Genomic DNA, 26,004 nt, shown 5'->3' with positions numbered 1-26,004 from the left:
GGATACAACCCCAAACACCTGTCAAGAGTCAAAGAACACACAAAAGGTCTTGATTAGTAGAGATGTAAAGGTTCTAGAAACCTCCTCAGCTTATCAATCACCTACATCATCTCCACTCATTCAGCAATTAAGAACTGACTGCATGATGCCTCTTCTCATGGCCAGTGCCACTCATACAGCTCATCTACACATTTCCTTGATAAATTCTCTCATAAATAAGGCAGACTTTGTTAAAAATCAGTTCAGTGGAGGCTATTTGTAATGAATCGCAGAACTCCATTTGGCTTGTCAGACAACATTTCATTACAGTGTCACTGAATTACCTTGTCATCACCCTTCGACTTAGCTGGACTTCTTGCCTTAAAATTCAGTTTTGTCCCAAGTGAGAAGCAAACTGCAGTCTTTGGCCCTTTTCCCAAATCTCACAATCCTGCTGCTGTAAACGTGCACCTAACAGAGCACCCCAGTGAGCACAGTCAAGATATCATAAAGCCACTGCAGTTCAGTTACTAATGACAGCTCCAAAAGCAGGAAGAGAGCAGAGGACCCATAAAACTGACTATGAAGGTTCTCTTAGGAATCATATATTTAAACCTTTACCAAAACAGTTCTTGCTCCATCTGCACAGAAATATATCACAATCTATACCTCAAATATTTTATATATATACACACATCAATATTTATAATGGATTTTTAAATGTGTCACCTAAAGTATATTTTATATGTGTATGCACAGGTGCACATGCATGTTTTTGAAAAGGTAAGTTGTCCTTACAAAGCTTCCTATTTTGAGTGCAGTCCAGGAAAGCTCAAGCTCACAGCTAGTATCCATAAATTATGACAAACACCTTCATTAGCCCAAAGCTTGCAGGACCAGTTCATCTTAAGAGTAATAACATAACTCAGTTCACAGTTGAGCTAGGTTTGCTGTGTCTCACTTGTCTTACCCCTGGAACCCTTTTAATATAAACAATTCCCTTCTTAAAGGCCTGCCATTCTAAACCTGAAAACACTTCTCTGAAAACGTCTTCCACGGTGTTTTCTCCCAAGGTCACATACCTCTAACAGGCTTCACAGCCAGATTTCCAAGACAAAGATATGCTGCATGTAAACATAATATTAAATGAATAAATATATTTGTCCTTGTGCAAGTGCATGGACTGAGAGAGAATGAAAAGCAGATTAGGAAACCCTTTCTTTGGAAACTATGTTTAACATTTTTAAATTATGATTTGTAGAACAGTAATATTTTTTTCCAGCATTACATTTAAATTCTCTTTGCCACAGGAAAAAAACTACTTACAAATGAACTCTCAAAAATTTAGAAGCTAATAGTTTTCCAGTTAATTATAGATTCATTAGTTGAGTCTCCCTGATATGGCTTCATCCTGTAATTTCAAGTTCAATCTGCATGATGAATCACTCCTACTTGGAAAGGAAAGGATAAACACCATGCCATACATGCTCCTTAGAGTCTAAGGAGCGGGAAAATAGGAAAAAAAAGTCAAGTTAGAAGTCAGGTAAGAGCTCAACTACAACTAGTCCTTTACGTCAGCAACTGAAGTTTCCATGACTCCAATGTAAAGTTCTCAGGAAGTATAACTTTTAATTATGTACATTTAGAGAACAGTATAAATGACACACAGACCCATTAGAAATATAGAATTTATTTCTCATTACATTCAGACAGCAATATCTTGCAGATTTGGACATGCCACGTCTCGCATCTAGGTGACTTTTGGAGTCTATGTTTAAAGTTGTGATAGCTATTGCTAGACCAGAAAACACAAAACATGTTTCTGGAGTGGCTCTCTTGAGAACTTTTAAGTCACCAGCAGCAATTTTTGCAGAAAGGTACTCTTGAAAATCCACTTCATAAAAATTCATTATCCAACTGTTTCCTGTATCTTACCTTTACAGTTTCAGAGCTCAGGAAAGCAATTTCAACAACAGCAGTGGGCAGGGGCATTAAGGACTTGCCTCTTATCTTCCCTCAGGTAGCAGTTCTCAGTAAAGGTGATACCATGTTGTAAGGCCACCAAATTCCTCATGGTCCATGAACTGTATTTTTGGCAGGGTAGCTCCTTTCCCATCCTTTTAGGGTCTCTGCAGCCCTTGCTTCCATTCCCTCCTTGCACATCCAGGTGCAAGCTAACCAAAGAGTGAATCTTACAGTTCTGACAACATCCTAAAACATGTTATTTTAAAAACCTACAACAAAAACTCTGTGAGCCACAGGGGGAAAAAAAGACAACATTTTATATTTAAACCTTCAATGTACCAAAAACAAGAGGTATCTTCACAACCCGTTTCCTGACAGCATCTGTTCAGTGTACTTCCCTTCATCCTTAAAAACTCAGACAAACTGGGGTGCTATTTTCCTTGTGTCTCTTAACTCTGCTGGCATTCAGCGTGGGAATACCAGGAGCTGCAGTGCATCATCACATGAAGATGGGGAGGGGCAGGAGAGTGAGAAGAGTGAGTAAGGAGGAATACAGAGACATTGTCCTTGGCAGGCTCTGCACCAGCCATACAGAGAATATGCATACACGTGATGAAGGGTTTTGCTGTTGTCTTGCTCTATTTTTTGTCTTTTTTTTTTTAATTAAAAAACATTATTCCTGCTAAGGCTGGTTGTGCAAAGTTAATTTTCAAGAACGACCATTCAGTCTGACTCTGTTCCTGCAGACAGGCTTGCTATTGATCCATTTCTCACTAGCATCTTGCTGTAGTTTTTCTGCTGTTCTTCTCTGAAAGTATCTTTGACTTTTGCTCGTTTCAGACCTCCATCCCTGGAATAGAGCAAGAGGGAAAAGTAACCCATCAGGACTGTTACGACTGTTGTTATCCAACTATGTATTACATTAACTGTAGAGTCTAAATCTAAAATATTATTATGAAAGTATTTTCTTTAGAACTTCTGTAACAATCCAAAAGTTTAAGCACATTTATTAAAACCTTAAGCCACAATTCATATGAAGTCCAAATGTTGAGTTTAGCCCACTAAAGCAGCCTACTCATGTTGGTAACAGGCTGTACCTACAATAGAATTCTTTGGCAGTCTGGGATGCTGCTTCCCTAGCCTATAGGGACAGTCAATCTTGTGCAACACCAGAGTTGTCTCTTGCCTTATTTCAGAGGGCCAGCTGGGCCTCCTAGTTGGATCCCTTTGCCCACTCTTTTCATCAAAATCTTGCTCTCAAGTTTATTTCATATGTAATCTAGGCATTGTACTGCCACTTACTGAGGTAGGACATGAGAAAGTCAGAGCAGGTAGCCTCAAGCCCTGTTTTCTTTTTTGTTCAGACTTGCCAAGTAACTTCACTTCTGCTACTCATCACAGCAGAAGTCTCAACACAAGAAACAACTGTGAATGGGCTGCTTCAAAAGCATCAAGCCTTTAGGTGAAAATCATTGCATGCTACACACTCCAAAGACTTTGTGCATCTTTAGTTTTACTTTCACATATGTGCATGTGGATTTACTCCTTTGCTTTCTCCAGAGTGATGTCGAATGTTATCTGTCACAAAGCTAAGGGAGGAAGCACCTCTCAATCAAACTAACAGAAAGTCCATGAAGTCTAACAAGGATGGCATTACTCACCAGGGAAGTTCAGTCAGTCCTCCTTGGCGAGCAATGGCTGACCTCACTCTGTTGGCAAACTGAACAGCATCTTCATCTTTCTTCAAGGGTCATAAATTTAACATAATCAAAGCAGAGAGAAGTGAATTGAAATAGACTTTCATAACATTTTTATCTGCTGCCTCATCAAATTAGCTCACTGCCAAATTATCTGTCCCTTATCATGCCAACATCACAATCTGATGTCCCCTTGTGGTAATAATTTAATTCATTTTTCCCTTAAAGTGTTGCAACTATGAGAAAATTTTGCTCCAGCAAGATGATTTGACACTATTGTGATGGTACCAAGCTGCATCAGGAAAAGCTAAATCCAATCATACATCAGTCAACGCTGACAAAAATCTAATATAAAACTCTGATATGGGGGCATGGGGTAGGTAGAGGTTCTGGGGAAAAAGAGTAAAAGGGCCCTTGCAGACACAGTCAAGGTCTTAAATAGCAATTAGTCAGCCAGATGCTAGATTACCTCTCTAACCATTGGTGGCAAGTACCACACGTCACAGACAATGGCCCAGCTTGTCATTATTCGCAGCAGGTAGCTCACGATGTTGTATTTGCTGCTGTTCCAGAATGCATCTCCAAACTGAGGATCATACTGCAAAGGATCACAAAAAACAAATCATAAAACCCTGTCCCCACAGACCATCACAGCCTCCCAGATCTGTGATTACATGACAGAACCAGCAGAAGATGTCACCCATTTGCCTGAACAGCCAAAACACTTAAATCTGCTGCGAGCAGTATGCTTCTCTTCCCTTTAGCACTGGGAAGGAGTAGCTGGATCTCCCTTCCAGCTTTCTGGAGGAAGAAGCTAATCCCATCAGGGACCTACCAGCCAGGCTCCATAGGCCAAATGACTTCACTTTCATTTCAGCCACTTTTACTCCAGGAGTTATCCATAGCACATAGCCAGTTGCCACAGCTACTGTGCCTTCAACAGCAGCTGTACTGAGACAGCTTCCTGCCACCCAGACAAAAACAGATCCCAAATTTCAAAACTCAGCAGCCACCTTTTTCTACTTACTTTGATTGCAACAGGATAGATTGTCCCTCCTATTTCAAAGCTTCCCTTCTTGAACATCATCACAGATGTATTGTTTATGCAGGTGCCTGTCCAGAAGACAAAGTCATTGCTTCACACAGCCTACCACATTTCAGTAACAACACTGCATCAGCATACAGGTCTTGCCCATAAAGGCCTGCATTTGCTGCTCAGGGAGTGCAACTAAAGCATCTCTCCCCTCTTTACTTTTATCCTTTGTCTTGTGACTGACTCCCTGAATAAAGCCCAAATGTGTGTGAGACAAAAAACACAGTGCTGAATTTAAATCTATAGGACAGTGAATTGATATTCACAGGGCAAAATAAACAGTCTTTCCATTCTTCTGCCTATAGCTTCTGTCAGGAGAACCAACAGCCAGAGACAGTATTGTGTTGTCTCCATGTTTATGCCATATTTGAGTAGCAGAAGCCATGAAAAGAGAACAGGAATGACATCTACTTTGAATGGAGATAAGTAGTTCAGCTTCTTACCTTCTGGAAAAATTAAAATTGGAAGCTTGCTTTTATCCGCCACATGTTCCCTGAGTCTGTGGAAGCAGAAGGAAAGCTTAAAAGACAATTCCTTTCCAGTCTTCTTTCCCCAGGCAGGTGCATTAAAAATACGCATACATATTATGTATTTGTTTGAAAGCAAAGGCTTTTACTAGACACTAATTTGTACTTGCTTTTCTGTTTATAAGAAAACTGAAGCTTTGTGCAAGCCACCCCTTAGGCCTGTGGTGCATTACATTGAGGCAACATCCTGTTTTCCTTCCTCTATATTATTTTATTAATGACTGTCAGGGAAGCCGACAAATGTACGCCATTAAGTCAGTCCAACTAGCTCTGATCAACTCAAGCTTCAAGAAATTACCCACATAAGAAAAAAAAAAATTGTGCAGTGGTCCATCCAGGCTCTGCTTACTTAACAGTAGATTTCATAAAAAGTGAGTTCCTAAATGCCTACAACCCACATTATTTGAATAACACTTGGATAACTTGGCAAATCTGTCCTGGCTGTGCAGAGGCCGATAAGAGGTGGTAAAGAAGTTAACCTGTCAAAATAAACCTAAAAGTTCTTTAAAAATTAGGAAGAATTTCTATCCCTGTACTACCATGTCCACAGGTATGCCTTTGGTGACATTCTGCAGAAAACCATTTTTTGTAAGCACCTCATTCTTATAATTAGACAGATTCTGCCCCTCACCCAAACAAGTGAAGCTTGGTATTTCCAGTGGCTCACAATTTCGAATGAAACTGAGAGTCTGTATCACAGATAGCCCATTTTATGATCAGTATTTCCCTTCAACAGAAAGTCCCAGAATTTAAGTATCTTCACATCCCTTCAAAACATACATCTGAATACACCAGACATTAGTTACTATGCTGATGGCTACCCAACTGAGATGTTTTGTGGCAGTTTGCTCTTCAGACCTTATCAGAAACTTTTGGGCTCATCCATTTCACCCTGTATAAACTTTTCAAGCTTCCTTGGTGACCCGGGCACCAGACATCTTTACCAGTCTACTGCACCAAAGCCCACACAAACAAGCATATTCAGGTCATTCTGACTGATCCAGTTTCCTGCATACCACCCCTGGAACTCATTCCAAAAACCCTCGTCGGGGTCTTTGATTGTCCAGGGAGTCGGGCACCGGGAAATAGCAGACACACCATCCCACGCCTCACCTTTTCGTCACTAGATGGCGATCCTTGATCTCGGAGCGTTCGAACCAGACGTGAGGACAGGCCTTGACCGTGGCTCGCTGGATGACTCCCATCAGCCCACCATGAACCTGGCCAACCTGCAAGCCCAGCAAAGCACATCAGCATCTAAGACACTTGAAAAGCAGAACCTCCTCTTCTCCATCCCTCTTAAAAAAAAACCCAAACTGTGCACTGGAGACTGCACACCAGGATCAAGCAGCAACCACAAAACTGTTAAACTGCATTCACTTGAGAGGACCTAGGCACACACAGGGAAGAGTATCCCAAGTATTTCACCAGACAAAGAGCCTAGCACTGACACTGCCAGGACAACTTCACCAGCATGTAACTTGCAGACCAACTTCAACACCAGTGCTTAAGCAGACATATCTAAACATGAAAGTTTAGCACTGAAGTCTGCAACCAATACCCCACTCTCTTTCCCTCTCATGGTCCCTCCTCTCCCTCTGCTGTGGTCATCATGGATCTGCTCATACCATTGCATAGCATCCATCATTTGTCAGAATGATTGCATCTATCGGTGATGTGTGGTTGGCAACACAAATTCCTCCTTTCTTAGGTCTGTTTTCCCTGCAAGCACATATTTTTTTGTTAGACTACTAGTGCACTACACACCACTTTACAGACAACAGCTCCATAAAGCTGCCAGGTGACTCAGCACTGAGTGTGACATTAAGTTGCAGGTAAAAAAGGAGCAGCCCCCATTTCAAATGGGATGCTCACACACACAGAAGTATACACACACTTCTGCTATCATCACTCACTTGTTATGATAACGGATAGTGCCAGACAGAGCTCTGACGAGGATGCGGGAACACGTGAGGTGGACCACTTCACTCAGGTAGTTTTTCACACTGAAAGAAATCACAGACATTTGGAGCATCCTGGAGAGCAGCTAGATACATATACAATATTCTCCAGCCTACTCAACACAACTCAGGACTGAAGTTTTCCTGGTGTTCTGGAGCACAGAGGGATAATTCCCAGTTCTACCACTCACGTGCTATTGCAGCTCAGCCAAGGTATGTCATACTCTTGGTGTCACTTATCTAGGCAAGGCTGTAATCTCCTTACTGGATCTTTTCCATCCCAACACCAATACCTCCCCTACAATGCTCCCTTTGAGTCTCTCATGACAGCAGGAGGAGCCCATCAGAGATCTCAGTGCCAAGCCTGGCAAGAAGCCAACCTCAGCCCAAATTCAAAATGCCGCTAAAAGCAAGGTCACAAATTTGTGGTTGGAATGGACTATCAATAGTCTGTTGTTTGTAAAATCTGTCCACCCCAAATCTTCAGCTGTTTGCACTGATGTAACTTGGCAAGTTCACCCCTCACACACAGTACCTACCTGCTGTTTGGCAGCTGTCCTACCAGTGTTGTTCCCACAATCATTGACATAATCCCGATGGTAGCGAGTGTAATGCTACACAAAACACAGACATTAAATCAAAATAAGTAGTTTTATTTATTGTAATAACACTTTCTCCCTACAAAATAGAAAGGGATTGCAGAAATTCAATTTATTCCTCAGATACCTGACTTATCCAGTTCTCTAACTCAGTAATTCCCTGACTTGTTGCTCAAAATCATGGTCTAGTGAAGGCAGAAGATTCAGATACTGCCATGCATAAAGTGTCAGGGAGCTTTAGAGCTCACTCACCTTACACTTATACTACCAATACATATGACTATGGGGAAACATTCATAGGAAAGATGACTTAGCCCTAATCTACTCCCCACAGTGAATGGCAAGACGAAAGTATTCTGAATGGCATCTTAAGCAGGTTAATCTTCTGTATCTGCCAATGCTGCCTTTCGACTAAAAAAAGCTGAGATGACATTTACCAAGAAAACACAAATTTACGCATTCCCAGGCTGCCAAGATCCCTCAGCACCCAAAAGCTTACCGTAGGGGCAGCAGGAAGCAGTACCGCACTACAACCCCAATGACCCACACAATAGTCAGCCTCAGGCTGATGTAATGGAAGTTGACATTAGTCCTTGTGAGGAGATTCCAGGAGAGCAGCTCTTCTGAGGAAAACCTTTGGGTGACTTCATCTTCCACAATGGCCTCAAACCCTTTTCTGCAGAAGTAGAAAATGTCAGAGAATTCGAAATTCACTGGATGCAGACGGGCAATTTCTTTCTCCATAGGCGTTTCATCTCTTTCAATGATACCTTGGGAAGGAAAGGGTAACCACATGAGGAAATAATTCTATGAATTAACAGTCACTCTGCATTACCCAAGGAGATACACTGACTGCCAGAGTCCCTCCTATGACAGCAAGATCAGCTGGGTAGTTGATCACAGCATACTCTTCAGGAGGCCAGTTCCAGCTCCCCTTCCTCACATCAACTTCTTGAGCAGCAAATACATCAAGTTCTGTTGCCTACTGAACATGAAGCAAGAACACAAACCCTTTCCCACCATCTAACATGCTCTCAACTCTGCAACTTTATGCAAGGCCATCTTGTGCTTTCAGAAGAAACCAAGTGAGACCTTGTCCTTTACATTCCCTTCTGTGGTCTGTATATTTATAAGCATTTATTCTCAATGGAGGCTTTCCTGTTCTCTAAGCCCACCTCATCTTATATTGTGGTGTCCCACAGCCACATTCAGCTGAAATGTGTTCTGCTGTTACTTGCCAAAGCCCCAGACCACAACACTGTGCACAGACCAGCTTTGAACCAAACGCACCTTCCTCCCTTCAGAGCACAAGTCTTTCCTCCAAGGAAGTACAGCACACATTTTTTTTTTTATTTTTGTTAAAATCAAACAAAGAAAAACCCTCCAGAAACACAACAAAGAAAGTCATGCCTAGAGGTGCCTTACTATAATTTACTTCAGCCCTAACAGTTGTGTTTCAGTTGAACTCTGACCACTTAATGCCTGGTAAAAGACAAGAAACCTGGACAGTTCAGAACAGCAGTAGCAATAGCAAGTATTCTCTCTTCTCCTCCCCTCTTTTCACTTTTTATATTTATGGTCTGATAAGCTCCAATTTCTCACTAGAGCTTTCAAAGGCAAGGACAAATTGTGTAAGCTAAACATAAAGATCAAGTAGCTGCTTTCTGGTAAGCAAGTCTGGCTCCAGAAACTGATGACTGAAGAAATTTAGAGTAACAGTTCACCAGAACAACCATCCCCTGAGACACTCGACTTGGATTACAGAGGTCCAAGTTCAGGCTGCCACTCTGTCAGACATTCTCTGACAAATTGCATAATCTTTGTGCTTCCATGCTGAGATAAGGGAAAGGACGTAGCACCAACTTCTTTGGGCTACTAGGAACTTTCCACATTGCAGAATGTGTTTTTGTAGGAAATCTGCATCCCAATGAAATCTTGCCAGCAGAAAAACTCAAACATATTTGCTGTGCAAATCACACACAACATTTAAATTACAAGTGATAGGGAAAATCTTTGTATTGCAGTGTAGCATATAACATAGGAAGCTCCAAGATGCAAGTCCCACTAATTACTAAGGAAAACACTAAAGAACAACATCTAAGAGATGTCACACTGAAACAAAACCTATTAGCACCTTCAGCTTTGAACCTGGCAGCCATGACTTCCAATTCCACCACCCCACCCCACCACATCATCCTATCACAAGCCTACAGATATAAATCATTAATACGGCACACCAAAAAAACCCACACGCCCTTCAGGATCTAAATTATACAAGCATGCATCACATCAAACATTCACCAAAATAGACTACACTTATGATGTATTTTAAACCTAAATCAGAGCTCTAGTTTGTGGTTCAATTTTTCTCAGACAGTCCCTTAAACCTCTTAACTGTGAACCATCCAGGACTGCAGGCAAATGAGTCCAGCCTGTCTGCTCCATACTGCTGGAGACAGGTCATAGGCAAGAAACCAGGAGAACTATCTAGCACCCATCACACAAGTACCACTCTTCTCTCCAGCTGCCAGAACTAGGAACATTTCCTCCTTATCCAGACTCTGGTTAAGCACCAATCAAGCATCTGGCTCACCTGGCTACAACTTCGCTGAAACCAGCCCAGGGTTCAACATTATCTGCTGGCAAGCTGAGAAAGCACAGCTGTACTGTCTTGCCTCATCAGCCTGCACTGTCCTTGTCACATGACACCCCCATGCACCAGCCCTGGGACAAGCCAGGATCTCAGCAGCACACGAAGGTATTACGAACAGAATGATAACACATGCTGCTCTGGTCATGTACTTAGCCTTCTTGTAATCACAAGGAACACTTAATGGCCTTTAATCCTTGGCCACGGGCAGAGTTGAGTTTGCCTAAGACAGCACTATGCAGGAGAACAGCCAACATCACTCTCAACCAAACAAGAAGCCATAGCAGCAGCTTTACTCAGTGTTGCTGCACAAACCCCAAGCCTTCACAAGCTCACATACTCTACTAATATTATTTGCATAAACTTTTATTATGGATGTAATTTTCAAAACTGACTTAATAGCATTTTTGTCTTTTTTAAACCCACCAGCTTGAAGACAACGCAGCCAACACCCACATAGAGCTGAGAGCTGCTTAATCAGCTGCAGTGAGATAGGCATCAAGCCTCCAGCTACCTGCTCAGCCAAGAGCTACCAATGGCTCCAGCACAAACACACTGCCCTGTAACACAGAGGGACCCTGAGGTGACAGAACCAGGTAATTGCCCAAGGAAACTACATTTCTCCCTGGAATATTCCTTATCACACCACTGGTGCAGAGGGAGTGGCTGCCATTTCTGCCAAGAGATGTGAAATATACTGGGTTTGGTACTGCAGAGGAGGGTGGTGTCTCCTCAATTGTGCTGTCACCTTTTTGTCTTTTTTTTTTTTTATTATTGACAGACACAATTTTAAGGTGTTTCAGGAAGACCATTTTTTTGCAGGCAGAGCAAATTTGGCCTTGCACATGCATCTACAATGCTCCCTCCTACCCTGACCCACCTCTTAGTGATGACTGGATGGTCAGGAAAGATGGAGAAGGTGATACACACTCCCCTTCAACGCTTAACATGCACATGCATACACACAAACATTTACCTTTAACCCGTTTTAATCAACTACTCTGTAACTCATTATCAGCAGGAATTTCTCCTCCCTCAGTAAATATTGTGTAATGCAGTTGCGCCTCTCTGCCTGCTCATGTTCTGTCACCTCAGGGGATGCCAACTTTATATAATGCTCTGTTAGACCTACACCTGCCCTGACCCTCCCGCACATTCATCCACATAGAGGAATCCATTCTCCTAATCACAAGTCAGTTATTCCTACGCTTAGAATACTCCCAAGAGCAATACACAGAGCACAGTTTGGCACAGCAGGCTTCACTCCCCTGCTTCCCATATCTTCTCAGTAAGGAACAGTTAAGACTCTAGCTTCCTGAGAAAAAGCCACCTAGAGTAGGGAAAGGTTTTAATTTTTTATTTCAGATACAAAAAGGACATTAAAAAGTGGTGCCACCATTGCAACTGTGTATCCCCATCCATAAGACCACCTGAGCACAGCCCTCATGCAATCATCTGCATGAATTATCTCAGACCACTTTCACTACCACTGGTGCTGCTCCAGACAGTGGAGTACACTCAATTTAGTCCAGGTTCTGTACCGTGGCATATATTAACACTATACACCCCTCAGTCACACACAAGAGAAACAGCTATTTGAAGTTTCCTGGAAAGATAGCTCATTGATAAATCTACTAACTGGGACCTCTCTCCCTTTTCTTTTCTAGAGAAGAAATAATTACGTGTGAGAATGACCAGATGTCTATGAAGACAAAAGTTCCTACTGCATGGCTAAAGCAGCACAGCTGGATCTCTTGCCCTCCCACTGACCCATGGTATGATGGGACAATACTAGCCTTACGGGAAGAAAAGGGGTATCTTGCTGCATCACTGACAGCCTGTGAAGCAGATAACAGGGCACTGACATTATCTGGAAGGACTTTGCCTTCTCCCGCCATTCCCCAGAAACACCCCACAACTTTCAGGACACTGGTGAGTGATATAGGAGGTACTTTTTCTCAGCCACTTTAAAGTCAGCAATTAAATAAGACAAGTTTTAAGCTGTTTTTAGAGCTGCTGGGCAGTATCTCCAGTTTATTATTACAGGTGCTGACAGTTGCATCTGCTACCATCAAATCCTGTTTCATGCCTGGCCTGCAGATAGTACAATACCAGTGTTTACAGTATTGATAAGGATACTCCTCCGGAGATGAAACACGCACAACCAGTTTAGCAATTCAGTCCCCATTACTGCGTCATGTTTGCATGAGCTGATTCCTAGAATCAGGTAACAACTGACTTGTCTACTAACTGGCAAGCTGGGCCTGTTTCCAGCTATGCTGCCTAACGAGGGAGCACACAGAAAATGCTGACACTGCTGCCAAATGCTGTCAAAAATGAGCAAATGATTAGCAGTACTGAGGCATCCAGGAACCAAGAGAAAACCAACTGCTGGCTGCAACGCCTTTTTGAGCCTTCTCCTGTTTCCTGGGCAAACTCAGACTGCTCTCATAGCTCCAAAGTCTTACAGCCAACTCTGACCTACTACAGCCTACCAACTGACCTACTACAACCCACACAGAGTATGGGTTAGGATACCATAAAAGAACTAATTTCAAAATTAGGCTAAAGGAAGAGTTATGAAGCAACTTTTCAGCTGTCTTTCTACAGACAAGGAGTGTAAGAAATTTGACAAACACTGATATAAACTCCAGGGGGCAAAAGGTCAATAGCAGCAGACTGAAAAAGGGGAACAAGTATAATACCACACACTTCAACCTGGCAGACCTACCACAGAAAAGCACTGAGCTTGGGAAAAACAAGTACTGTCCAATAAACATTCAGATCTCCTCATAGAATATTTTAAGTGTGTTCTGATGCTGTTAGGACTGAGACAGCTGGCCAGCAACCCTGCAAAAAGTGACCTAAAGAGATTTCAAGATAAAAATCAACCTTATATTTAAAATTGAAAACTTCTATCAACTGAGGATGGTCTCCATCTTAAGCTCTACTGTGTTTTGTTATACTTAATGTTATTTCATACACTTAATTTCCTCCTGGTTTTCAACCATTCAGTACAAGCCAGTAAAAGAAGCATTTCGCCCTGCAGGAACAGTTTGAGTGCAGCATGTCAAAACAATTAGATGTATCAGAGTCCTGGTTTTGGCTGGGGTAGAGTTAATTTTCTTCATGGGGGCTGGTACAGGGCTGCATTTTGGATTTGTGCTGAACACAGTGATGATAATACAGAGATGTTTTTGCTGTTTCTGACCAGGGCTTACACAGAGCCAAGGCCTTTTCTGCATTTCATACTGTTACACTGCTGAAAGATGTTGGGAGTGCATGGAAGGCTGGGAAGAGACACACCCAGGACAGGTGACCCCAACTGACCAAAGGAATATTCCAAACCCTATGGCATCATGCTCAGTATATAAAGTGGAAGGAAGAAAAAGGAAAGGGGACATTTGCAGTGATGGTGTTTGTCTTCCCAGGTACCTGTTCCGCGCGATGGGGCACTGCTCTCCTGGAGGTGGCTGAGCACCTGCCTGCCTGTGGGAAACAGTGAATGAATTCTTTGTTTTGCTTTCCCTATTAAACTATTTATCTCAACCCACAAGTGCTCTACCTCTTACCCTTCTGGTTCTCTCCCTGATCCCACTGGAAGGGGAGTGAGCAAGTGGCTACATGGGGCTTGGGGGCTGGCTGGGGTGAAACCACAACATACATCATGTACCCACCCCACCTATTTTCCAGTTCTCTCATGCACACATCTAACTAATTTATTTGAAAAGGACTCAGTACTCTAACTGCAGAACATCAGTCTTATCAACTGGACTTCACCCCAGGCTCTCACCATTAGCAGTAGGAGTCTTCAGCATCTGTGGCTGTGGCTTTTTGACACCTTTTTCTATCCGTATAGTGGCCCACTGTAGAACAGAAAGGAAACATTAATTTCAAAAATGCAGTATTCACTCAAGGAAGAAAAGTCACCTAAAAAAAAAATCAAAGACAGGTTGTGATTTTCGAAGAATATCTTCACCAAGTAATCATCACCCATCTTCCTCAGATGTGTTCACAAACCGAAACCCATAGACACTTCCTATGAAGAAACGAAGAAATAAAAAAAGCAAACAAACAAAAAACCAGGACAAGCCCCCACCACCACTCATTGCTAGTCAGTACTTCCCAACTGTGCCTGTCAGTCTTCAGAGAGCCAACTCAGAGCTTCAGTTCCAGTTCAGACACAGCCATCAAGAACCTGAAAGGCCCCTGTCAGCCTTGCTACTTGCACACCAGCCAGCGAGCCCAGGCTGCATGGGAAGCTCCAGGAGCTGAGCTAGACAACACCCCTTGAGCACACAGTACACATTCACAAAGCTGACAGACACATCACAACTCCACCAGTCTTCTTTCAGAGTAGTTTCACCATACTGAAGCAAAAAAAAGTCCTAACTGGGTTTCGGCCTGCACACAGCTAATTCCACTAAAAACCAAGACAGCATTTGCAGTCACAGGACGCTTCATTTACATGCAGTCTCAGTACAAAAAAAAGGACTGCACCCAAGATTTTTCCAAGCTGAACAAACTTAAAATTCCACTTGACTCTGCAACTGCTCATTTCTTGGTATTTTCATAGAAACATAGTGGTTTGGGTTGGAAGGGATCTTCAAGTTCATCTAGTTCAAAGTCTCTTGCCATGGGCAGGGACACCTTCCACTAGACCAGGTTGCTCAGAGCCCCATCCAGCCTGGTCTTGAACATCTCCAGGAATGGGGCATCCACAACTTCTCTGGGCATCCTGTGCCAAGGCCTCACCACCCTCACAGTAAAGATTTTCTTCCTGATAACTAATCTAAAATCATCCTCTTTCAGCTTAAGGCCAACCCCCCTTGTCCTATCACTGTATGCCCATGTGAAAAGTCCCTCTCCAACCTTCTTGTAAGCCCCCTTCACATACTGGAAGATGCTATAAGGTCTCCCCTGGGCCACCTCTTCTCCAGGCTGAACAGCCTCAACTCTCTCAGCTCTAATTTTAGAGCTCTGAGCAGCAGAGGAACAGGCCAAATCCCCAGTTCTATTGATACAGCTGCAAAGAGCCCCTTCTCCTGCCCTTGGGAAGGCCTGCCAGCTCACTGGGATTAACCTGCTCTTTTCCAGTGGGTGGGCTTAGAGAATGAGATCGCAATAGGTGATAAAGTAAACTCTGCTCTCTAATCAATGTCAAAGCTTCCCGGCTGACCTGCTTCCTGCAAACACCCCCCCACCCCACCCTCTCCCGGCAGGACCACACCAGAATCAGGAGATTTCCTCTTTTCCTCTCATTTCCAGTCCTAGTGAGGCTGGAACCAGTTTAACCTGTTCTCAGGCCAAAAGGCTTTCTTGACCTTCATCTGACTCAGTTCCACAGAGTGCTTTTATTACACCCTGCTATCTCAGCTTCATTTTTACTGGGTTAACAATTACACCCCCTTTTCCACCCCAAAGCCTGTGATGTCAGAGTAGCCCTTCTGGCCTGGATCCTTCCTTTCCCTACATGGTAGCTTTGTGAAGGGATGGAAAGCTCAGCCAATGAGGGCTGACTCTGTGGCTCCCCACTATGCACATTAATTCCTCCTCCACAGGACTTCATACTATTTCTAGGAATATAATAGGCATATTCAAGATAGACAGGGGATCTGGGAGAAATGAGCTCATATGAGAAGATCAGGTTATTATCCTGTTCACACCTTAACAATTTAAGCAGCCTATTTTTTTAACAGCATACAGATGATGCTCACTGGTCTGCACAGGAAGGACCCAGACCAAAGTTAAACCATGCATTTTCCACCTCTCCACTCTAACCAAACTGTGGGGTGTTTGGAGATGCAGTTCCCTTTTGGAAGGTCAGCATCCTGACTCGTGGCATTATCTCTACCACACAATTTCCCAGTACGAGCCAGTACTGCTTAATGTATCAAGTCTTGCTGAATCACAACTTAATGGCCAGTCTTCACGAGCGAAGATCCGGGGAAGGTCTTTACACCTTCCAGCCTGCGCATTGGATTTTTTAGGTGAGACACAGTGTGCGCGGAACTGAGCCCACCCTTTAATCCTAAGGTTCATCTGCCGGGGCCAAGCGAGCTTGGACGGTGGCAGCGAGGTCCTCAGGACGTAGATGGATTACCTTTTTACAGGGTTAACGAGCTCCATCTGCCCGGGGAGTGTCCCTGACCGGGAATTGAACCCGGGCCTCGGCGGTGACAGCGCCACGCCCTTAACCACTAGACCACCAGGGGCTCCCAATCACAACTTACCCTGCCAATATAGTCACTTGTTTTCTCAGTTCTGCTGCTGCTAAGGCAATAGGTCTTCCAGGAACTCAGTACTTTCTGGCTATACAACATCCTCAGTAGTGTTATGACCATAAAAGTTCTGGGAAATACCAAACCAAAATACTGTTCAGTGAAGAAACTATTCACAATACTGTCATTTCTACATTTCTTCTATGAAACAGGTTTGGGGGTGCAGGAAGACCTGCACTCACAATCATCCTCTGACCAAGCTTGAACCACTGAATTCAATTAATTAAAATCTCCACAAACAGGTAAGTCACTTATCACATAGAAGAGAAAGAACACACTTGGCTAATGGTCTCAGCCAAATACACTAACAGAAATAATAACTTTTCATTTTTCAAATTCTCTCAGAGGGGTACCTGGAAGAATATTTTCTGCTTGGTGTTTAGAAAGAGCATGCAACAGTCCTCTCACAAAGCTTTTGCTACAGAAATCCTGCAGTTATGAGTTCGTGCTAGACAGTGTCAACAAGGACACAGGTTGAGACAAGCCTTTGTAAGGCTCAAAAGCTTGCAACATGCTACTGTGCTGCAGTCTCTTTTGTCATTTTACTATGCAAAGGACAGAGAGGACTTTTCCCAAAGCAGACAGAAATTGCAGGGTCATGTAACTCAAGTCGTTTTCTACTGCACAGATACGTTTATCAACCCTACTGCAAAAAGTACATTCCTGACCTTAGCTCCACAGGTTTATCTAACTCCAGAAAGGCACAGCAGCCCACCCTGGTGGGGGGGGGAAGCGGAGAATATGGCAGAGAGGCTAGAGCAGATAGCTCCCTTTGCCTTCTACCCATGCCTTCCCAGGAGATGGGAGCACTGCCACGGGCTTGACACCAGTGTGGTATCTCGTACAAAGGTTGTGCAGAGCATTCCAGGGGACAGCTGACTTGTGCTCCACTGGTCAATAGCTGAGGCAGTTTTATGTTCCATGCCAGGTCTCCCATGGGATTTAAGTCCACTTAATAAAACAGACAAGGATGAGACCAGCTTCCCCCTCTTTGCCAGGAGCCTTTGGGCATTCAAGGATCCACATCTATAGCAAACAAGTTTTAAGTCCTCTATGTCAGCTTTCTTCTTCCCTCAATCCCCCATATTTCCAAAATATGTGCATGTTCCAGCAACCAAGCAGCAAGATATTTTTACTTAACTTTAACTTAACATCTAATTCTTCCACTTATTCTCAGGCACCTGAAATAACGACACTATCATCAAAGCCAAAATCTGAACTTTGATCAAGTGAAAAGCTTGTTTATATCCAGGTTGAAAAACAAAAGAGACACCACATGCAGCAGTGTGAGTAATTTCCCTTCCTTCCTGCAAGCTAGGGATATGTACCATCCATCGCTGTTTCAGCTGGTTCCTATGCTAAAGGACAACTGTACAGTATAAAGAGTGATCACAATATGAGCTGATCCATCCTACAGAGGCGAAAATAATGTGTATTAGAGATCAAAAAGCATGAAACAATTACAAACCACAGTCTCCATTCTACTCAGGAAATGAACAAAAAGTAGACTGGCAGGTCTTCTGGATCTATCAGTAACAACACAAAACTAGGTGGCTTTTCCCAGCTTGTGAGCTGATGATGAGCAGGCAGTTTTAAATACCTTGGTGCAGACCAAAGTTTTTAGTAGGGATTCTTGAAGATGCTTTTTGGAATGAGTATAAAACACCAGGCTCCTGAGCAGATTAAAAACAGTTCTGCATCTGGGGTTACACCTCCTGGGGCTACCCACAGAACTACAAATGTAGTTAGAAAGCAGCATGATCACATAACTACAAACATCACCACAAGTCTGATTTTGAAATTTCAATATTCCAGCTGCTCTCAGCAAAGTAGCTTGGATGCTCTAAATCGCAAGGCAGAATCTGAAGATACTACACTTCACTAGGCAAGGAAAACACTTTTTCCTGAAAAGGCCTCCCTCCTCATCTCCCTAGAAAAGGTCTTTAACTTATCCACATCTTAAAAAAAAAAACAAAAAAAAACCAAAAACAACAAACCAGAAAAAAAAATACACACACAAAAAAACCAACAAAAAACCAAACCAAACCAAACAAACAAACAAAAAAAAACCACAAAAAAACCAATAACAAAACCAATTTCACATATACATCACTGAGCAATTGCCACATGTACAGGGACCTATGCAGTACTTGAGACAGATACAGTCAAATGTCAGAGTCAAAAATCACACATTATTTACAGGAGATGTGAAAAACCCTTCCTAACTCCTAACTAATAAGACAATTGTCCAAATAGACAGCTACCTCCAAAGACAAGCTTGACATATTGTTTCATGAAAGCACATCTAGAGATACTTTGTTAGGATCAAAAGTCAAGTTATTAGGAACACTTCAGAGATTTCCCCTGTTTTCCTAACAGATGGAGCTTAGCCTTTCACCTCATTTACCACCTTTACATCACCTCTGCCTTAATAGTAATGTTTGATGCTTATTCAGAAGAAGAGAGATGACTGAAATCTATAGTCATGTGGAGTCAGACCACTGGTGTTTAAAGGCACTACCAGATAAGAGCCAAAAATTTATATGGTAGTTTAGGTGAGTACGCCTCCTTGGAGTCTCTCCAAACCTCAATAACAGAAAGGTTTAATAGCACCTCCCACACAATCCTACCTTGTTTAACACAGCAAAATCTGCATGCCAATTACTGCTTTGTTTTGTGTGAGGAGAGGACACCAGCATCATCCAGAGGAGCAATCACTTCCGAGTGAGGGCAAAAGGTCCTCTCCCACGCATCTTCTCATCCTGATGGGACATCCTTGTCACTGCCCCCCTCCCCAGGGACCTTTCCCAAATTGTTCTGCACACACGACCTGTATAGCAGGTAATTCATGATAGACAGGTATCTGAAAACCAACAGAGTCCAACTTTACAGGAAAACACTAAGGGCATCAGCAACAGAAATGCCAAGCAGCTTCTTTTATGCCAGCTTTGCAAACTCTTACTTTAAGGCAAGCTTTGAATACAGCTGCTGTTATTTTTTTAACAGCATTTGCTTACCAACAGTATCAGGAATCCCAATGTTCACATGCTGTGAAATTGAGAGCAGTTTCAGATCAGAGTTGTTGACCTGGAAGATGCTGCATGAATTAGTGATGCAACCACAGCAGAGGATAACCCCCAGCTCTGCCAAACTTACTTATGTGCAAGGAGCCTTGATTTTTAAATCTGTGGTAAACATACACAAAGGCCTTCAAAGGGCTGGGGTCTAGGTTAATACAGGCCAGGGATTTACTTCACGATTCTGCAGCAGAGCCAGTCCAAGCTCTGTAAACGAGGGTGCGTCATTCACATCAGGCATGTCTCCAAGACATTCTCCTGATTACCATCCAAGCTGGCAGCATTCAGAGCCACTCTCTCACTTCAGAGCTCTCGGATTCTCCTCTGCCCAGCAGTCCTTGAAGGATAGCAATTACACAGACAGAGGCCTTCATTGACACCATGCAGTGACATTAGTCAGCAAAGCTTGCTTCAGAGGCCAGTGAGTTACAGAAGAAACAGTCAAAACCCACAATGATTCATCTATTTATCAGCTTACATCTTCTCCTTTTCCTTTCCCCGCCCTTATACCCAGCACCATATGCAATCCTGATGGTGACTCATGGGAAGAATCGCAGAATCAACTAGGTTGGAAAAGACCTCTGAGGTCATGGAGTCCCACCTTTGACCTAACACCACCTTGTCCATTAAGTGCCACATTCAGTCTCCTCTTCAATAGCCCCAGGGACTGACTCCACCACGTTCCTGGGCAGCCAATTCCAATGCCCAATCACTCTCTCTGTAAAGAACTTCTTCCATATGTCTAACCTAGGAAGCTGCAGCCTGGCATACCTGGGACAGGACATAACAGTCCATCCCACCTACCCTGCACAGCCACAATCTCCAGTTTGACCACAGGCACAGAAAAGTCCTTTTTTCCCCACAGGTATATTTTTCTCAAGTTTAGGTCCATTCATATTGCCAAGGTCACCTGCAACACAAGTAACCTGGGCTTAAACCTCCCAGCTACCAAATAAAGTTACATCCTTGTCCAGCAAAAGCACATTCCCTGTAGGGCAGCATAATAAGCTATCAAAAATTGCTTCTACTACAAGGGGCTGCTATTAAACCCCAATGGATCAGTTACAGGATGTGAAAAACACCTATGACTGCAAGCATCTGTTGTGCATTACAGAAGGCCAACCACACAAGTGCTTTCTCTGCTAACTGCAAGCCCCACAAGAAGCCTCAAGAGACAGGGGAGCAGGGTAGTACCTTCAAAGTGCTTGCAGTCATCAACAAACCATTAGTCCAAAAATAGATAATAATGTGATGTTAGTTAATAGCCAGGTTGTTTGTTTCCTGACACAAATGTGACCCAATAACTTCACTTCCCTTGGGCTTTCTCATTTCTTAATATTTCACAAGTATCATGCACCATGGTTTCTTGTATTTAAAAAAGACAAGAAACATTTTTCTATTAAAAGGATCAAGCAGGGCAATTTGTACAAAGTGTTGCTAACAGTAACACTACTGTGTCAGGTAGCTAGGCACACACACAAAAACCCCACAAACAAACAAAAAACCCAGCAGACTGAAAAACACCAAAGTACTGGAATTAGTTTTTAACAAATTGAACTGCAATCTGTCTAGCAAAGATCATCACTGGGGGACAGGAGGCTCATTGCTACTGCCAAATATATGGACACACAGTCTAAACAAGTCCCCCAAATCTTCTACAAACTGAAAAATAGAGAAAAGGTTGCTCTGTCACAATGGCTGCTCTATGGGCTTTAATGAAAGATAACTGACTTTGTGAAAGGCTGGGTTTCTCAACTGCTTCGCAAGACAGCTTGAATGGCTTGCAGGGGCCTCACCAGCCCCAACTCGTATTAGAGCTCATAAGAGAGGCGATGGACTGAGATAGAGGAAAAATGAGACCGAGAGGTGAAGATGTACTAAGTTTAAAAGTGGAAGCTATCTGATGATGTTGAAAACCAAACAGGGAGAAATGCAGTATGCTGTGATGATTGCAAGAAGCAGTCCCCAGTGTTCCAGCAGTAGGAAAGATTGCTGCAGCAAGTGATTTCACAAGCATCAGTGCAGCAAGTGACTAGCCCAGACTATCTCCTCATAGGGGTGAACAGCTGCTGGAGATGTTTTTTAAAAACATACTTCTATTAACACTGAAAGGGAATCCACAGGCAGAAATGAGCAGTTTGCTAAAAGTCTGCCGAGTTTGGTAAGGCAATTCAGAAGCAAGTTAATGTACTTTAAGGAATAACCACGTGATTGGGGGAAGCAGGCTTTCTAATAGCAAGTGGTCCACCTGCTCTACTTCATTCCTCTGGTATTAGCACAACTGGTCACAATTTTCTATTATTTTTCCCCTTATCACATAGAAAAAAATATAATCACATAGGAAAAGAAATCTTCTTATATTCTCCATACAAAGCTGGTAATCCCTTTGCTTAGAAGCACGTGCCTTGCAGAGGCAGCTCAGCATAGAGAAAAAGCTATTGTGCACCAACTGATGTCCCTTGTCAGAGATGTCAGATGGTCAAAGTACAAAAACACTTTGTTCCTAAAAGGAGCTCTCCCAACCCTTTTCCTGGACCATGCTTACTGCACTGGGAATAGGCTTCTGCCCTCCTAAAACAAGCAGATTTTTTTTTTCTTATTGGCAGGAAAAAGTCCAAGCACAAGTCTCCTGCTGACCTCAACTTGCTCCTTACCACAGCCTACAGAACAACTGAAGAACACCACAGGCTCATTCTTAGATGCTCTGTTTCATCTGACCTGACAGTGGACCAGCACATGCACCACAGTGAACTGTAGACTCTTCATCTATTTAGTCCCTGGACTATGGACAAACTTGGACCCTCAGAGCAGATTAGCTTTAAAAAAGCATTTTTTTACCTGGCAAAGGGTGCCATGTAAGAAACAAAACACAGTTACTGTCCTCCCACTATGCCTGCTACATGCCAACATGTGTCCTCCCACTGTGTCCTCCCACATGCCAATATGAGTGATACAAGCAGGCAAAACCAGAGAGCAACTTGGTACTCAGCTGGGGTGCACAAACAGCCACCACTTTCTGCAGTTCCTGTGGTCCAGCCCATCAAAGAGACAATGAAGGCAGCAACAGCAGCAGCACCACCATCCTGACTGAACACTCTGCAGGCCCAAGGTCCCACCCTCCTCCTGGAAAAGAGGCGAGGGAGGCTGCCTGGGAGATCCAGAGCTGGGAGCTGAAGAGGAAGCTTAAGGAAGCTATTAAGTTAACCACTGTTGTGAAAAAGGCCTCAGCCCATCAGAGACTGAAGCATCCTCTGACTTCACAGAGCCAGGAAACTCCTCTCAGGAGAAAACCTGTGCGCTCGATTCAAAACCACAGGCAGTTTCAAACACCCAGGCAGCAGCTGTGTATTTAACACCTTCCACTGTTAACAAGATTTTGGCAAGGAAAAGTCAGGGGCAACAACACATATCTTCAGGTGCTCTCACAGGTGCTGCTTGGAATGGCTGGCAGACAATCAGCTTGTCTCTGTCAGGCTTCTAACCAAGGCAGACCTGTGGGCCAAGGAACAGGAGTCATTCACAACAAACCACTTCCTTTCAGGGATTCTCTCCATGCAGGTATTCTGAGTACAAAGAATTCACAGGCAAAGCAAGGACAAGTTGAGGTAAATGGACTACCTAGGTGGATTGAGCTTCTTCAGTCTCCTGCAGGAAGTCCACCTTAGCTGACTCTTCTCCTCAGAACGCTTCCCAGTTTTTCAATGGCCTTTATAGAGATAGTATTTTATGTAGTATTTATGTTCAACATAAATACATATTAATATAATTTTTAATATACTGACTGGCACGGAATTCCAAAAAGTATTTCACGCAAAAGTAATGGCAACTCTTAAGATAACTCATTATTTCCTCCCTTAGGCAACAGAAGAGCTCTTGCAACTAACCATCATCGATATGACGTCAGATACTTCTCCATAATTTTGCCCATGCTGTCAGATACTTCTTCATACTTCTTCCCAAAACATTTTGAGTCACCCCTTGTCACAACATTTAATGACACTAAAAAATAATGATTAGTGATCTAAGAAGAAAGAATGCAAATTGTGGTTAATCACAGGTGAAGGCAAGTCATCCAAATAATACTATCTCACTAGGATATCTGGATTGCTCCCTCAGGCAAATGTGACCTTCACCCCCTTACCTACTATCCAAAAACTTTTTTCCAGTAAAAACTGCATCCTTCTGTCCTTAACAGTTATCATCCTACCATTCACAGCCCCAGAAAGTACTTGGAGTAGATTCATTCTCACCCAAAAGCCTTAAAATATTTTGACTTGAGGTATTTAACAGATACTATTTCAATAAGTGGATTTTTTTCAGCCAAGCACCAAGGAACTTGAATGCACTGAAGTACATGAACAAAGTTTGCCTGAAAACCTCAAAGATGAAATTATATAAAACCTACTTTTTACTGTCACATACTGATGTATACACAGCACTAAGTATGCTGTGAATCATTTCACTTTTCCTCCTTACAGCTCCTTCGTTGGTTTGAGTGCCCTCCTCCTTGGGAAAAGCGTAATGTAGATTTAAACCCAATCATTTCCATCAGCAGTTTTAAAACACTGTTCCTCCCCACCACCAAGAGCTTCAGAGGAAGCATTTTCTCACGCATACGAAATATGCCCCCTGCAGAAAGCAGTTCCTTTGCGAGAAACTGGCTACCCCCGAGAATTCAGGGAAAGAGATGGCAACTGAGGTGCTGGATACGCTCAGCTTGGACGGGAGTCCGTGTCTGTGAGCATCAGCACTCCCTGGCACCTGCCGTCGCAGGCACCGGGCACGCTGCCAGACATTTACACCCGTCCCAGAGCGTGACCCGGCATCACTTTATCTCAGGTGGGGGAAGAGCTGTCCCCGAGCACTGACAGCCGCGCCCAGGCCATGGTACAGCCTTAGGTAACGAGGTTTTATTTCGCTCTCCTCCCGCGGGTTCAAGGAGCACACGCCAGAGGAGCCTGCGCAGCCACCGAATGAATCCACAGAGATTTCGAGTTTTGCCAGAGGGCTTTAAGTCCAAAAAAATGCAAACGGGCACAGGTGACGCCAGGCAGGACGCGGCCCAGCCCCTCTCCTCTACAGCCGAGGCGAGGGCACAGACGCTGCCCGGGGCTCCCCATGCCCGCAGCGCTGCCGGGGACCCGCACACCCGGCCGGACGGAGCCGTGCCCGGCCAGCCCACACCGCCGGCCCCGGGAAGGGAGCGAGGCCAGCCCCCCGCGGGGGACACCCCACCGGGGACACCCTCCCGGAGCCGCCCCCCCCGCCTCCCGCCGCCTACCTCCAGCGTCTTCACCAGCACCCACATGTAGGCCTCGGAGATGCCCAGCGAGACGCCCAGCGCCGAGGGCAGCACGATGAGCCCGAGCACCAGCGCCAGCCACACGGCGCCCACCCGCGCCGCCGCCGCCGCCCACACGTCCTCCATGGCGGGGCAGCCCCGCACGACGCCGCCGCCGCCGCCTCCCGCCGGCACCACCGCGGAGAGAGGGGAGGGGGCGCCGCCTCCCGCCGGCCCTAAAGCCCCGCGGCCGCTCCCGGCCCGCCCCCGGCCCGCCCCGCTCCTCCCGCCCGGGCCGCGGCACCGCCCCAGCGGGGACAGCGGCGCTTCGGAGCCGGGGAGTGATCTCACCCTCCCGCACCAGATGACCTGTCGTGAAGGGCAGTGGCGGGTGCTGCGTGCCGGGCGTGCTGGGCAGCGGGGGGAGGGATGTGCCTCGGGAGAGGAGGACGCTGGCGGGGCGGAAAGCAGCCGAAAACGGGGCCCAAAGCAGCCGAAAACGGGGCCCAAAGCAGCCGAAAGCGGGGCCCGGCCGCGCTGAAAGCTCCCGGTGTGGGTAAAACGGCTCCAACGGAGCGGTGCTGCCGGGGCGCGCCGAGGGCTTCGTGGCAGGAGCCCGGGCAGGGGAGCCGTAGGGAGAAGCCGGAAAGAGCGGCTGGGGAAGTGGAAGAGAAGGGGAAAACTGGGGAAAGGCTCTAGATCTGTGAACGGTAATTAAGGACGGCTAAAGAAGGGAAAAGGGACGAGGTCTGCATTTCAGCCTGCAGCACGGACGGTCCGTCACAGGGCTGTGTCGTGCCGTAGGCTGGGAAGAGGGATTCACTCCAGCTCCCAGGGTATCCCACCAAGCATTAGGCCCCCTTCACGAGAAATGGATCTTTGTGGGAAGTGGCT

General features: G+C 44.5%; 1 protein-coding gene across 5 annotated transcripts; it reads right to left on the bottom strand.

The window, feature by feature from the left end:
• Positions 1-1,653: 1,653 nt before the first annotated feature.
• Positions 1,654-25,356, bottom strand: LOC126646172 (glycerol-3-phosphate acyltransferase 3). Of its 5 annotated transcripts, XM_050327309.1 has the most exons (14): positions 25,336-25,339; positions 25,111-25,290; positions 14,265-14,337; positions 13,907-13,960; positions 8,321-8,591; positions 7,762-7,836; positions 7,178-7,267; positions 6,890-6,983; positions 6,375-6,490; positions 5,178-5,233; positions 4,669-4,754; positions 4,111-4,239; positions 3,606-3,685; positions 1,654-2,794 (listed from the first exon to the last, which is right to left on the bottom strand). In XM_050327309.1, the coding sequence occupies exons 2-14, from the start codon at positions 25,255-25,257 to the stop codon at positions 2,668-2,670; spliced, it is 1,398 nt and encodes a 465-aa protein (XP_050183266.1). In that variant the 5' UTR covers positions 25,258-25,290; positions 25,336-25,339; the 3' UTR covers positions 1,654-2,667. The 5 variants fall into 5 exon arrangements, with proteins under 5 accessions (XP_050183266.1, XP_050183265.1, XP_050183267.1 ...); XM_050327308.1 differs by lacking the exon at positions 25,336-25,339 and having other exon boundaries at positions 25,111-25,314; XM_050327310.1 differs by lacking the exons at positions 25,111-25,290; positions 25,336-25,339 and adding an exon at positions 16,705-16,809.
• Between the last annotated feature and the right edge of the window lie 648 nt (positions 25,357-26,004).

This window comes from Myiozetetes cayanensis, unplaced genomic scaffold (genome assembly GCF_022539395.1).
Source record: "Myiozetetes cayanensis isolate MyiCay16 unplaced genomic scaffold, myiCay2020 scf33, whole genome shotgun sequence".
NCBI classification, from domain to species: Eukaryota; Metazoa; Chordata; class Aves; order Passeriformes; family Tyrannidae; genus Myiozetetes; species Myiozetetes cayanensis.
Note: the sequence above shows the minus strand (reverse complement) of the source record. Positions and strands in the feature narration are given on the sequence as shown.

Bases quoted from the DNA above. Each gene is read 5' to 3' on its own strand.
- LOC126646172 (XM_050327309.1), bottom strand. From the start codon at position 25,257: ATGGAGGACGTGTGGGCGGCGGCGGCGGCGCGGGTGGGCGCCGTGTGG. The intron at 7,837-8,320 runs GTAAGCTTTTGG...TGTTTTGTGTAG, and splicing joins TGCTTCCTGCTGCCCCTACG to CATTACACTCGCTACCATCG. The intron at 4,240-4,668 runs GTAAGTAGAAAA...GATCCTTTGCAG, and splicing joins TCTATCCTGTTGCAATCAAA to TATGATCCTCAGTTTGGAGA.